General features: G+C 41.2%; 1 protein-coding gene across 1 annotated transcript; it reads left to right on the forward strand.

Moving 5' to 3' along the window:
• Window positions 1–694: 694 nt before the first annotated feature.
• LOC117515941 (muscarinic acetylcholine receptor M2-like) lies at window positions 695–13157 on the forward strand. Its single transcript, XM_034176736.1, has 4 exons — window positions 695–954; window positions 3888–4760; window positions 11421–11747; window positions 13050–13157. Exons 1-3 carry the CDS (start codon window positions 784–786, stop codon window positions 11730–11732), a joined length of 1356 nt encoding a protein of 451 aa, XP_034032627.1. The 5' UTR covers window positions 695–783; the 3' UTR covers window positions 11733–11747; window positions 13050–13157.
• The last annotated feature ends 953 nt before the right edge of the window (window positions 13158–14110 follow it).

Here is a 14110-nt window from a genome sequence, read left to right on the forward strand (position 1 = left end):
GAACCGTGGAAAGGGGAAATAAGAGAACCGACACCACCCCGGGGCTGAAACCCGACACAAAAAATACCCCATAATGACAATGTGAAAAAAGTATTTTTGAGATTTCTCCAAATTTGCTAAACTGAATTGCCCCATCAATAAATAATCAAGCCCCATAAGAAAAAAAAAACCCCTGCTTGGCTGGCATGTTAAATGTGAAAGGTGTGAGGCTAAATAATCCTGAAATTTTATAGCCACATTTCATTTACTGGACATTAATTCTTTTAGGTCACACAAGCTTAAGTTGATTGTAATTTGATAAACAAAACAGTTCAATCAAGCGCTCTACAGTAGAAAATAGAATACAGTACAATAGAATACAATAGAACATTTGTGACATTACAATGTTTAACATCTTTAAGATATTTTATATAATACAATAAAGTTGGTTCACACAGATTTGGCTGCAGTTCACTGTAAGTCTCAGCATGTCTGATATGAACATGTGGGACATTGCTGTATATTTTTAAACTCAGAGTCTGAGCATTTATTTACTCACCTGTCCATCCTTCACACCTGATCCAAGCTGCAGACTAAACACACCTGCCTGCTGTTTGCACACTGACAGTTACAGATTATCGTGCTCAACCACAATATTCTAACAATTCAGACTTTCCATTAGCTACGAGGAAGAAAGCTGCAAAAAGGCTGAGAGTTTGATTATGTTTATTGTTTCCAGGTATTGTACAGATCTAAGTCAGTCCTGAAACGTCTGTGAGGAGGACGTCCAAGACCAGAGAGAGAATGGAGCGTCTGAATTTATCCAGCAGCACCAACACCAGCAGTAATCATAACAGCAGCACTATCCTGGAAAGTCCTTATACGACCGTGGAGATTGCACTCATTGTCATGGTGTCTGGTACTCTGAGCCTCATCACGATCACAGGAAACATCCTGGTCATGCTTTCTATAAAGGTTTATATTTTCTTCTTTTGATTCGACTCGCATCACTAAACTGAGCAAACTTTTTTTTTAAACAGGAACCACACAAGGCAGGAGGAAAAGCATATGAAATACAGTAACAATAAATAAATAAACCCTCTGATGGGATTTATAAATGTGATATTGTTATTTTTCACATATTACAACAAAAATCTGCCGTAAACCAGCCCTCATGAGATACAAGAAAAAATGGGGCTGATAAATCATACATGTGTCCTATCAATTTTACTGCCCTGGAAACTGTGACAATGAAATCAGGGTGATACAAATCTTAAAACAGGGCGATATAAAAAAAAGACATTGAAATACCAGGCTTTATATCTCCCCACTTTTTATCCAATCAGGAGCTTCCATTTCTCAGCCCCCACCAATGACACACCCCTATTTTGTGTTACCATGGTGACAAGTGCAGGATCCTGATACAGGATCCAGATCATTTCATTCAACCAAGATGTCTGATCAAGGTGAGAAGAGTTTTAGCCTCCCTAGCAGGGAGAATTCTACAACTCCAGTCTCACACTGAAGTTGTGAGACACCAAGAAGTTAGTGTAGAGGACACTCATGACTTAATAGAGAGACATAAGAACAAGAACACCACTGGGAAAATGAAGAGTGATGTGAACTTGTTCACCGAATGGCTGAGTGGAATCAAGAAGACAGGGCTCCTTGTTCTTTCTCCGGTGGAACTTGACAAATGGCGTTGATGATAATTATATGGTTCTTGTTCTTTATTTTTGTTGTAATATGTGATAAATATCTTATCACATGTCTGGTTATGTATCCCACCCTGTATCATGCCCCGATGTATCTGTATCAGCCCGAGTCCGGAGGATGATGCAGATACATCTGGTTATGTGATACATAACCAGACGTGATAATATGTATGAGGTCTGTTAGAAAAGTATCCGACCTTTTTATTTTTTCAAAAACCTGATGGACGTGTGCTGGCATGAGCCAACCTTGAACCTTCATGCGCATGCGTGAATTCGGATAAAATGCTGAAACCGACTTCTTCTGAAACTTCTCTGTTCTCTCACGACGTCCTGGATCAATAGAGCCTGAAATGTGGAGGTTTTCAGCTTGAACAGGCTGACGACGGCGGCTGAGAGCGCTGAGCGACATCTCGCACCGTGGGAAGTCCTTAAAGCGACAGTATCACCTCAAAATTTCTCATCAGCCGTTAAAATTTTCACTGAAAACCAGCTTAATTTTTCGAACCGTGTCCACTTTGATGTGTCTCACAGGTTTATAAAAAATTTTGATCAAACAAAGCGCCAGTCTCTCAGCAACTTCTCAGACAAAGGAATTCCGACGAGGGGCTGGACGACTCCTCCCACAAGGAGTGCTCACAGGCGAATGACGTCACCGACAGGCGTGGAAAAACTCACGCATGCGCACGAGGGTTCAAGCATGTCTGACGTAAAAACATATGAATGAAATCCATATAGTTTTTGAAAAAAATAAAAAGGACCGTTACTTTATTGACAGCCCTCGTATATATATATACACAGTGAGGAAAATAAGTATTTGAACACCCTGCGATTTTGCAAGTTCTCCCACTTAGAAATCATGCTCTCTCAGACCTGTTAGGTTTTTCTTGAAGAAGCCCTCCTATTCTGCACTCTTTACCTGTATTAATTGCACCTGTTTGAAATCGTTAACTGTATAAAAGACACCTGTGCACACACGCAATCATTCTCCAACCTATCCACCATGGCAAAGACCAAAGAGCTGTCTAAGGACACCAGAGACAAAACTGTAGACCTGCACAAGGCTGGGATGGACTACAGGACAACAGGCAAGCAGCTTGGTCAGAAGACAACAACTGTTGGTGTAATTATTTAGAAAATGGAAGAAACGCAAGATGATTGTCTTCCTCGGTCTGGAGCTCCATGCAAGATTTCACCTCATGGGGTAAGGATGATTCTGAGAAAGCCCAGAACTACACAGGAGGACCTGGTCAATGACCTGAAGAGAGCTAAGACCACAGTTGCTGCAAAGATTACATTAGTAACACATGATGCTGTCATGGTTTAAAATCCTACAGGGCAGCAAGGTCCCCCTGCTCAAGCCAGCACATGTCCAGGCGCATTTTGAAGTTCACCAGTGACCATCTGAATGATCCAACGGAGGCATGGGAGAAGGTCATGTGGTCAGATGAGACCAAAATAGATCTTTCTGGTATCAGCTCCACTTGCCGTGTTTGAAGGATGAGAACAACCCCAAGAAAACAGTCCCAACTGTGAAGCATGGGGGTGGAAACATCATTTTTGGGGGTGCTTTTCTGCAAAGGGGACAGGATGACTGGACCGTATTGAAGGGAGGATGGATGGGGTCATGTATCGTGAGATTTTGGCAAACAACCTCCTTCCCTCAGTAAGAGCATTGAAGATGGGTCATGGCTGGGTCTTCCAGCATTACTTTTTTTTTTTAGATTCTGTCTCTCACAGTTGAAGTGTACCTACGATAAAAATTATAGACCTCAAATCGACAGTGGATCAAATACTTATTTGCCTCACTGTATATGTTTTTTAAATTAATGCCTTTTAAATTTTTGGTATATTATATCCTCATTTTGTTGAGATTTTTTTTTTAATTGTAAAATAAAAGTTGACAAAGTTGACAGTTATTGGCAGAATTTTGTGATTATGATTTACTGGTAAATTAACCAAAGCAGAATTGACAAATCAGAAAATAATTAGTAGATTTAAAAAAAATCATTAGTTTAAATGATAAATCACTAAAATAATGGGTAGATTAATCAATTACAAAAACATTCATTAATTGCAGCTCTACACCAAAGCAAAGAAGCAACAACAGCAAAATCTTGATTGCTGCTACGGTGGAGCATCTGGTGCTGTCAAAGTTTAAAGTTGCATATCTGACACAATTTTGTTTTTCTAAAGGTGAACAGAAACCTGCAGACGGTCAACAATTACTTCCTGTTCAGCCTGGCCTGTGCTGACCTCATCATTGGCATATGCTCTATGAACCTTTACACCGTATACATTGTGATTGGTTCCTGGCCACTGGGAGCCCTAGTGTGTGACTTGTGGTTGGCTGTTGATTATGTCGTCAGCAATGCCTCAGTGATGAACCTCCTCATCATTAGTTTTGATCGTTACTTCTGCATCATCAAACCAGTCAGTTACCCGGCCCGTCGCAGCACCAAGATGGCAGGCTTGATGATCGCTGCAGCATGGGTCTTGTCTTTTGTCCTGTGGGCGCCAGCTATTTTGTTCTGGCAGTTCATCGTGGGAAGTAGAACCGTGCCACCAAATGAATGCTACATCCAGTTCTTCTCCAATGCTGCTGTAACTTTTGGGACGGCCATCGCGGCCTTTTACCTTCCAGTGGCCATCATGATCCACCTGTATTGGCGGATCTCCAAGGCCAGCCGCAGCCGCATGAGGAAAGACAGCAGGAAAACTTCAGGCACCAGTCTGGGCGAAGGCGCCGTTAACAGCCAGGAAGATGGATGTGAGAGACAGAACAACTGCATCGTGACCAGACAAGATGAGGAGGAGGCTGCAAACAGGAACGAGAAGGAAACGCTGCAGCAGCATAACAGAAACGGTCTCTGCAACAACAAAACAGTCGAGCAGGTTTGCTCCGGGGCAGATGGCATCAACGCTTCATTATCTAAAGGTTCATCAGCAGCTGCGGCCTCACTACAGGACAGGATGAATGATGAGAAAAAGTCAAATCAGAGACCATCACTATCTCTCGAAACTTCAACTGCAGACAGGCAAAGTCTCGTTACGAGGACGATGTTTAAGGTGACTTTCATCATATATGCATGCTTGTACAGCGGCAAGAAAAGTTTGTGAACCCTTGAGCTGATACACGTCTGAATGTTGGAATGACGTCAAATTTAAAGGACATGTCCCATGTTACAAGGGGCCATTGAGAGGTTTTGAGCCTGACCCAGAAAAAGTAGGACACGGTATTTAGCGTGCCGTTCAACAACACAACATCAAAGTATTCATGTTTGTAAGTCTATCTGCGCACATGCGTTCACCATCAGTGGTGCACCGACGTACTTTACTGGTAATTAAAGCAGATGCATTTCTGGAGAAAGTTTTACTCGACGTTTTACTTCTTAGCAGGTGACATCAGTCCAAGCAAAAGCGGAAACAACACAATGGAGAACAGACAAAATGAAACAAACGTTGCAACATCAGATCGTGAAACTATGGATCATTTGTATGAAAGTGATGACTCAGCAATCATTCAGATCAGTGGACCGGTGAGCATACACTTGGAAAAAGACAGGAATACATGATTTTCAGGAGCTTCAGGACTTTTTACCTGCTCATGGATGTGCATGAGCATCGCACGCGCACTGCTTGGTTCAGTGCTTCATAGAAAGAGGACACTTTGCTCTCAACTCAACAATTTTTTGAGAGTCTGTCGGATTTTGGATTCAGATGTGTACAGAGTGTGCTGTCTGTACCAGAGCCGCACGCTGTGTTATTGTGGTTATAACTGACGCTGTGAAACTGTGTCTTGTAAAGACTGTGGTTTTAACCCCAGCCCCTATCCTCACCGTGAAGAACAGTTGCTCTGTTACCGCAACTGCACTGAAGTTAACGCAGTTATCACTTTAAAGATGAGTCATCATGACACGATATCACACAGTGCATCTGGAAAGTATTCACAGTACTTCACTTTTTTCACATTTTATGTTGCAGCCTGTTACAGAATTACAGAACCAGCAACTTATAGAAACCCGAGGGGACAGACTAGGATCTTTATCATAAGACCCTGGCATCCCTCATTGGGGGGGGTAAGACTATTAAAACTGTACAAGCTATAGAAACTGAAGTTTCCAGTGTACAGGAGACTGTGTTGATGGCCTACGAGATGGCTTATCCAAAGAAGACCTGGAAGCCTGGTCAGAAGCCATCATGGTGGACACCAAAGCTAACAGGACTCCGGCAAGAATTCAGGGCAGAATGGCACAGATATAGTGCTCAAATATCTGGACAAAGATGGGACTAATATGTTAAGACTAAAAATAGTTACAAAGCAGCCATTAAGAAAGCCAAAAGACTTTCCTGGGGAACCTTCTGTTCAAACTGTACAGAATCTTGGGAAAGGTTCCAGTCAATCACCTGCAGTTTGTGTGTCCACCACAGGACATGTCGAACATCCAGGTGAATGTCCTAAAGAATCTGCTCCAGGTACAGTACACTTCCTGGAGGCTACCGAGGATTGTCCAATGGATGAGCCTCCTTGTGTCCCCAGTGTGGAAGACTGGAATATAGTGGGTAAGATAGTTAATGCAACTAGAGTAGACTGGGCAATCAATTTGTATGGCCCATTCAAAATTAGTGGCATTGATAGGATTTTCCCTGCTCCTTTGATTTGCTAATCAATACTATAATTAGATGTATCAGGTATGTCTGGCTAATGGCTATGTCCCCAAATCGTGGAGACCTGACAGGATGATTTTTCTACCCAAGCCATGTAAAACTTCTTAGAAAGAAACTAAACCATTTAGACCTATCAGCCTCAGATCATTCCGTTTGAAAGGTTTGGAGAGACTAATTGATAGATGTTGTCCTTCAAAGGTCACCACTCAATGTAAGGCAATATGCATATCAAGCAGGGCTCTCCACAGAGATTGCCCTGCATGACCGTATTATAAGAATTGAGAGAACTCTATCTCTTCAACAGTATGGATTAGGTTGTTTTCTCGATATTCGGGGAGCATTTGATAATGTATCGGTTGCTTCTATCAAAGTAGATCTGCAGTCCAAATATGTGAACAGCAATGTCACCAGATGGATTGTTGCCATGCTTCAATGTAGAAGGGTAATGACTTCACTTGGTGAAATAAAGTGATAATGGCAGTGCTCAATACTTTTTTGATGCAACTTTGGCAGCAATTACAGCCTCAAGTCTTTTTTTTTAATGTGATTTGATAAGCTTGGTGCACCTATCTTTGAGCAGTTTTAACCATTCCTGTTGCAGCCATTTTCAGGTCTCTCCACAGATGTTCAATCAGATTTAGGTCTGGGCTCTGGCTGGGCCACTCAGGGACATTTACAGAGTTGTCCTGAAGCCACTCCTTTGACATCTTTGCTGTGTGTTTAGGGTCATTGTCCTGCTGAAAGATGAACCGTCGCCCCAGTCTGAGGTCAAAAGCTCTCTGGAGCAGGTTTTCATCCAGGATGTCTCTGTACATTGCTGCATTCATCTTTCCCTCAATCCTGACTAGTCTCCCAGTTCTTGCCACTGAAAAATATCCCCACAGCATGATGCTGCCACCACCATGCTTCACTGTAGGGATGGTGCTTGGTTTCCTCCAAACATGATGTCTGGCATTTGTGCCAAAGAGTTCAATATGTGTCTCACCAGACCAGAGAATTTTATTTCTCATGGTTTGAGAGTCCTTCAGGTGTGTTTTGGGAAACTCCAGGTGGGCTGCCATGTGCCTTTTCCTAAGGAGTGGCTTCCATCTGGCCACTTTACCATACAGGCCTGATTGGTGGATTGCTGCAGAGATGGTTGGTCCTTCTGGAAGGGTCTCTTGTCTCCACAGAGGAATACTGGAGCTCTGACAGAGTGACCATCAGGTTCTTGGTCACCTCCCTGACTAAGGCCCTTCTCCCCCGACTGCTTAAATTTAGATGGGTGACCAGCTCCAGGAAGAGTCCTGGTGAATCTGAACGTCTTCCATTAATGGATGATGGAGGCCACTGTGTTCATTGGGACCTTCAAAGCAGCAGAAATGTTTCTGTACCCTTCCCCAGATTTGTGCCTCAATACAATCCTGTCTTGGAGGTCTACAGACAATTCTTTCGATTTCATGCTTGGTTTGTGCTCTGACATGCACTGTCAATTGTGGGACCTCATACTTAGACAGGTGTGTGCTTTTCCAAATCATGTCCAATCAACTGAACTGACCCCAGGTGGACTCCAATTAAGCTGTAGAAACATCTCAAGGATGATCAGTATAAACAGGATGCACCTGAGCTCAATTTTGATGTTCATGGCAAAGGATGTAAGGGTGATTCTTTAACTATGGGCACTATTGGCCTTGTAAATGTAATTTCCACCACACCATTGCCTTACAATATAAAGCGCCTTGGGGCAAGTGTTTGTTGTGATTTGGCGCTATATACATGTGCTCTGATGTCACTGTTTATCTCCATAGAAACTACCCACACAATCTTTCATACAAACTGTTTAAAGGGACATTACAGTGTTGTGGTGGAAATTACGGCAATAGTGTGGGACAACTACATTTTGTTTAAAAAAATCACAACAGTTATATGACACTGAATACCCCAATTATGTTTTGATTATTTTACTGATATTTTATTCAGAGATACTTTAAAACATTAGAAAAAATGTTTCTTTACCATTCATTTTTATCATTGAAGATCAAAAGTCTGGGTGTGGGACAAGCACAAAACGGCAATATTTGCATATAATGATGCTGAAAAAAGGTTGAAAAAGTCATCATAGACTACTAGAACAAATTTCTTAACACACTTTCATTGTAAAGATAACTATAAAAGTGTGAAATTTCCTCTTTTTTCTGTTTTTCATACAATATGATCAAAGGACATAATAAGTGCCCGTAGTCTAAGAATCACCCATAAATACTTATGTACATGTAATTTCTTAGGGGTTTTTAAAATTTTTAATAAAGTTGTAAAAATCTAGAGGAAATTCTTGAGGAAAAAAAATTTCATCCATTTTGGAAAAAGGCTCTAACAAACAAAATGTGGAAAAAGTGACGCGCTGTGAATACCTTTTGCATGTACTGTATTTAAACTTTGTAAATAATCCACAGTTTCATTCTTAATGTTAGCAGTAGTTTGTCTACATTCCATTCAACAGTTACACTGAGATGTTTGCTTAGAGTGAAGTAATGCAGGTATTTCATCACATGACCTCCAATAGAGAAAATCTGGATTGTATAAATTCTGTCAGCATGTCCTTTAAAAACAAACAAAAACAATTCAGGCTTCTGTATACAACCCCTGGCAATAATTATGGAATCACCGGCCTCGGAGGATGTTCATTCAGTTGTTAAATTTTGTAGACAAAAATCAGATCACAGACATGACACAAAACTAAAGTCATTTCAAATGGCAACTTTCTGGCTTTAAGAAACACTATAAGAAATCAGGAAAAATAATTGCGGCAGTCAGTAACGGTTACTTTTTAGACCAAGCAGAGGGAAAAAAAAATATGGAATCACTCAATTCTGAGGAATAAATTGGAATCACCCTGTAAATTTTCATCCCCAAAACTAACACCTGCATCAAATCAGATCTGCTTGTTAGTCTGCATCTAAAAAGGAGTGATCACACCTTGGAGAGCTGTTGCACCAAGTGGACTGACATGAATCATGGCTCCAACACGAGAGATGTCAATTGAAACAAAGGAGAGGATTATCAAACTCTTAAAAGAGGATAAATCATCACGCAATGTTGCAAAAGATGTTGGTTGTTCACAGTCAACTGTGTCTAAACTCTGGACCAAATACAAACAACATGGGAAGGTTGTTAAAGGCAAACATACTGGTAGACCAAGGAAGACATCAAAGTGTCAAGACAGAAAACTTAAAGCAATATGTTTCAAAAATTGAAAATGCACAACAAAACAAATGAGGAACGAATGAGAGGAAACTGGAGTCAACGTCTGTGACCGAACTGTAAGAAACTGCCTAAAGGAAATGGGATTACATACAGAAAAGCTAAACGAAGCCATCATTAACACCTAAACAGAAAAAAACAAGGTTACAATGGGCTAAGGAAAAGCAATCGTGGACTGTGGATGACTGGATGAAAGTCATATTCAGTGATGAATCTCGAATCTGCATTGGGCAAGGTGATGATGCTGGAACTTTTGTTTGGTGCCGTTCCAATGAGATTTATAAGATGACTGCCTGAAGAGAACATGTAAATTTCCACAGTCATTGATGATATGGGGCTGCATGTCAGGTAAAGGCACTGGGGAGATGGCTGTCATTACATCATCAATAAAAGCACAAGTTTACGCTGATATTTTAGACACTTTTCTTATCCCATCAATTGAAAGGATGTTTGGGGATGTTGAAATCATTTTTCAAGATGATAATGCATCTTGCCATACAGCAAAAACTGTGAAAACATTCCTTGCAAAAAGACACATGGGGTCAATGTCATGGCCTGCAAATAGTCCGGATCTTAATCCAATTGAAAATCTTTGGTGGAAGTTGAAGAAAATGTTCCATGACAAGGCTCCAACCTGCAAAGCTGATCTGGCAACAGCAATCAGAGAAAGTTGGAGCCAGATTGATGAAGAGTACTGTTTGTCACTCATCAAGTCCATGCCTTAGAGACTGCAAGCAGTTATAAAAGCCAGAGGTGGTGCAAAAAAAATACTAGTGATGTGTTGGAGCGTTCTTTTTTTTTCATGATTCCATAATTTTTTCCTCAGAATTGAGTGATTCCATATTTTTTTCCCTCTGCTTGGTCTAAAAAAGTAATCGTTACTGACTGCCAGAATTGTTTTTCCTGATTTCTTATAGTGTTTCTTGAAGCCAGAAAGTTGCCATTTGAAATTACTTTAGTTTTGTGTCATGTCTGTGATCTGCTTTTTTTCTACAAAATTAAACAACTGAATGAACATCCTCCGAGGCCGGTGATTCCATACTTTTTGCCAGGGGTTGTATAAACATTTCTAAAATTATGCTCTTTAAACTCACGGTGAAAACTAATCTGCACAACATGACATAAATGAAATAAAAAGATAAAAGTCAAAAATGATTTGCTGTGTAAATGAGTGCACTCTTTAGTGTAATGTCGGTAAGTCATCACTTTTACAGCCAGTTATGTTTAGACAGGTTAAGGGATGGATACATGAACATTTACAAGTCACTGAACTGACTGAAGGTCTTGGACTTTATCAAGAAAGACAAACAGTATGGTGCTGTGTCTTAAATCTTTCTGCAGGAGGCCGTTCTCCAAAACTGAGTGACCGTGCAACAAGGACACTAGTGAGGGAAGCCATCAAGACACTCAGACAACCCTGAAGAAGTTATAGGTGTTTGTGGCTGCGATTGGAGAAATTGTGCACAGTGCACATTTTGCATTACCAGTTATATAGATTCATGGGCAAATGGTATAGAAGAGGATTTTCTTGAAATGAAGGCTTGAAAGTTCAGCTACAGTTTGCAAGAAGGTATATGGTAGATGCAAACTGAGATTTGATCTGGTTTGTTGGATGAAAATCAGTCTCTGTTCCACTGCACTGTGAAGCTGCAAGTGGTGATGCAAGTTTTTTTGCTTTGTTTTTGAATTTGAAGTCATTCCAACATTCACATGTGTAATAGCTGAAGTGTTCACATATGTTTTTGTCTTGCCACTGTATCTCATAAGAAAAATCTACCTCAACTGTGAACATAACTGTTGCTGCCTGCTCTTCATTTCCAGGTGACAAAGAGGGGTTCTGTATTCCTTTCCAGTAAGAAAGCAACTGCTTCCAGGGAGCGAAAGGTGACGCGCACCATCATGGCCATCCTGGTCGCTTTCGTTGTAACTTGGACGCCGTACAATGTAATGGTCCTGATCAACACCTTCTGTTCCATCTGCATCCCAAACTCACTTTGGACCATTGGGTACTGGCTCTGCTACATCAACAGCACTGTCAACCCGGCCTGCTACGCCCTGTGCAACCCCACCTTCAAAAACACCTTCAAGCACCTGATTCTGTGCCAATACAAGAACATCCGCACCACAAGATAAGGCAGGAAACCATCACTAAGGGCCCCTTCACACATAGTACGAATAAGTACAAATCAGGGCGAATCACGGCGGAACAGATCATATGAGTGAACCACAAAAACAAGCGGACAGGCATGAACGATCCCCCTGTGATGGTTTCATGCACGTGACGGTGTTGTGCATGCTCATGCACAACACCATCGCACGGGAACACAGTGGCAGCAGCTGGAACATGTGTAACCACATCTCAAAAAGAAAAATACATGGCACCCACAGGATTTGAACCTGCAATTTTCAAAACCTCTGATTACCAGACAGAAACTTTACCACTGCACTACAATCACTGTCTTATAACAGGAGCATGAAATGGCTAAAATCAACAAGAGATAAATGTATTTTTTTTAAAAAGAGAAAAAGCATAGTGATAACTGACCAAATGGCATTTGTTATGACGTATTTCTGCTGCTACATGACTGAAAGTGGTGTATTTGTCGCACTGTTGGCTTGTCATACAGTCCTGCGGTGTGCCGCTCACAGGACACGCGTGTCCTGTCAGACAGACATGACATTCGGATCGCCTGCTGCGTGTCCACATGAACTGACGGTCCTTTTCAGTGAGGACAGTCTGTCAATGTGTGCGCTGTGCGCTCTCTCCAGGCTGTCGCAAAAACGATATATATTTTTATGTATTTCCACGTGAAGACAGCAAGCACACACACACATGCATGTCTGTCAAAACACGGTATGTGTTCTGCAGCTGTGACATCCAGGACTAGAGATGTCAAAAGCTGCTACTGTTGACAGCCAGCCACACCCCTGTCCGGTCAGCGCACAGGCCAAGATGTCACTCTGTGATCAGATGAGAGGCGTCTCGCCTGCGGGGGAGGGGGGAGCACACGAACCACACATACAGCATGTGTTTGGGGAAGCATGTGAAACACACGCACGTGTTGTTGGGGGAAGCCGACACTCTGGCACACCACATGTGTACTTAGCAACTTCACACTAGTGGGGGCACTTAGACAAATTTCACTGCCAGCTCAAAAGTGATCGTCTGCTGACTGTTTTCATGCTAATAGCGCGAATGGCCACACATTTTCTAAGTGTCAGCAGTGGTAGATGTTTGTGTGTGTCATCTGGTATTTGGCTGACACCTGCCGCGAGAGGGTTCAAATGGGCTCTCACAGCACACACTCTGTCTTTCAGCTACTGGTGTGCGCAAATAGTTGTAGCAACAAGTGTACGAGGTGTTGGAGGCAGCTACGATTTTACACATATTGCATACGATTTCTGCTTCATGCGCAATTTAGCCACATTTGTACTATGTATAAAGGGACCCTAATGTTTACACTTGGGTCAGTGTAATGATATCTCTTTTGCAAAATAATAATGAGTCAAAATTATGAAATGTCTTTAAGATCTATAACTGAAACATAAACACAAGGTCAACAATAAAAACAATAAAAAGTGGTATTTTGCTGGCTGTAGAATATACTAGACTGACAGCGTGTGCAGGTTTTTTGTCTGAAAAATGATGTATGACTGTGTTTGACTTTGACATGTGTCCCTTTTGTTCCTCCCATGTGAATGTATATATGTCATTTATTACCATGCAAACTGTTTGTGTGCAAACTGTAAAATTGTCGTTGTTTCACAGTTTGGTGACAAAATGTTTCAAAAGAAACTTTTTTGGAAAGAAACACTGATAAATGTGATCAAAGGCAGAAAAAAAATAAGCAGCTATAGACTAATGTGGATGTACATGAAAATGGGTGCCTGCATCCCCATTGGGCTTTCTGGTTTTAATGTGACATCTCAAGTAAATGTGATTGTAAAATATATCTAAATATTATATTTGTTGATATGCTTTCTCTCTTTCAACATGTATTCATTTGTGTTTCAGTTAATAAAAAAAAAAAAAAAAAAACACAAAATGGTTAATGGACTGTATTTCTCTAATACTTTCCCATCTGATGCAGACGCTGAATGCACTTTACAATGATGCCTGAAGCAGACCTCCCACTGGTTTTTGGGCCTGATTGCCTTCCTCATTGCAAAAGTGAGGAACAACAGCAGTCTAAAGTTGTGTATTATATCAGCCCAGTCTCACGTTTTTTTTTTTGTTTGTTTTTTTTTTGTTTTGTTTTTTTGTGCGCCCGTCACGAAATGAGTCAAATTTTCGTGGCAGGGTTTTTTTTTTTTTAACTCACTAACCCTACTCCTACCCCCAACCCTAACCTTAACCATATACTAATCCCACTCCTTCCCCCAACCCTAACCATAACCACCACAACCCACAGCTTTACTTTTAATTTCATGCAGCCATCACGGAATGATTTAGAATGAATTTGTGCTGCCGTGACGAAAATGAGGCACTTTTCGTCACAATATTACAAACC

This window comes from Thalassophryne amazonica, chromosome 8 (assembly GCF_902500255.1).
Source record: "Thalassophryne amazonica chromosome 8, fThaAma1.1, whole genome shotgun sequence".
NCBI lineage: Eukaryota > Metazoa > Chordata > Actinopteri > Batrachoidiformes > Batrachoididae > Thalassophryne > Thalassophryne amazonica.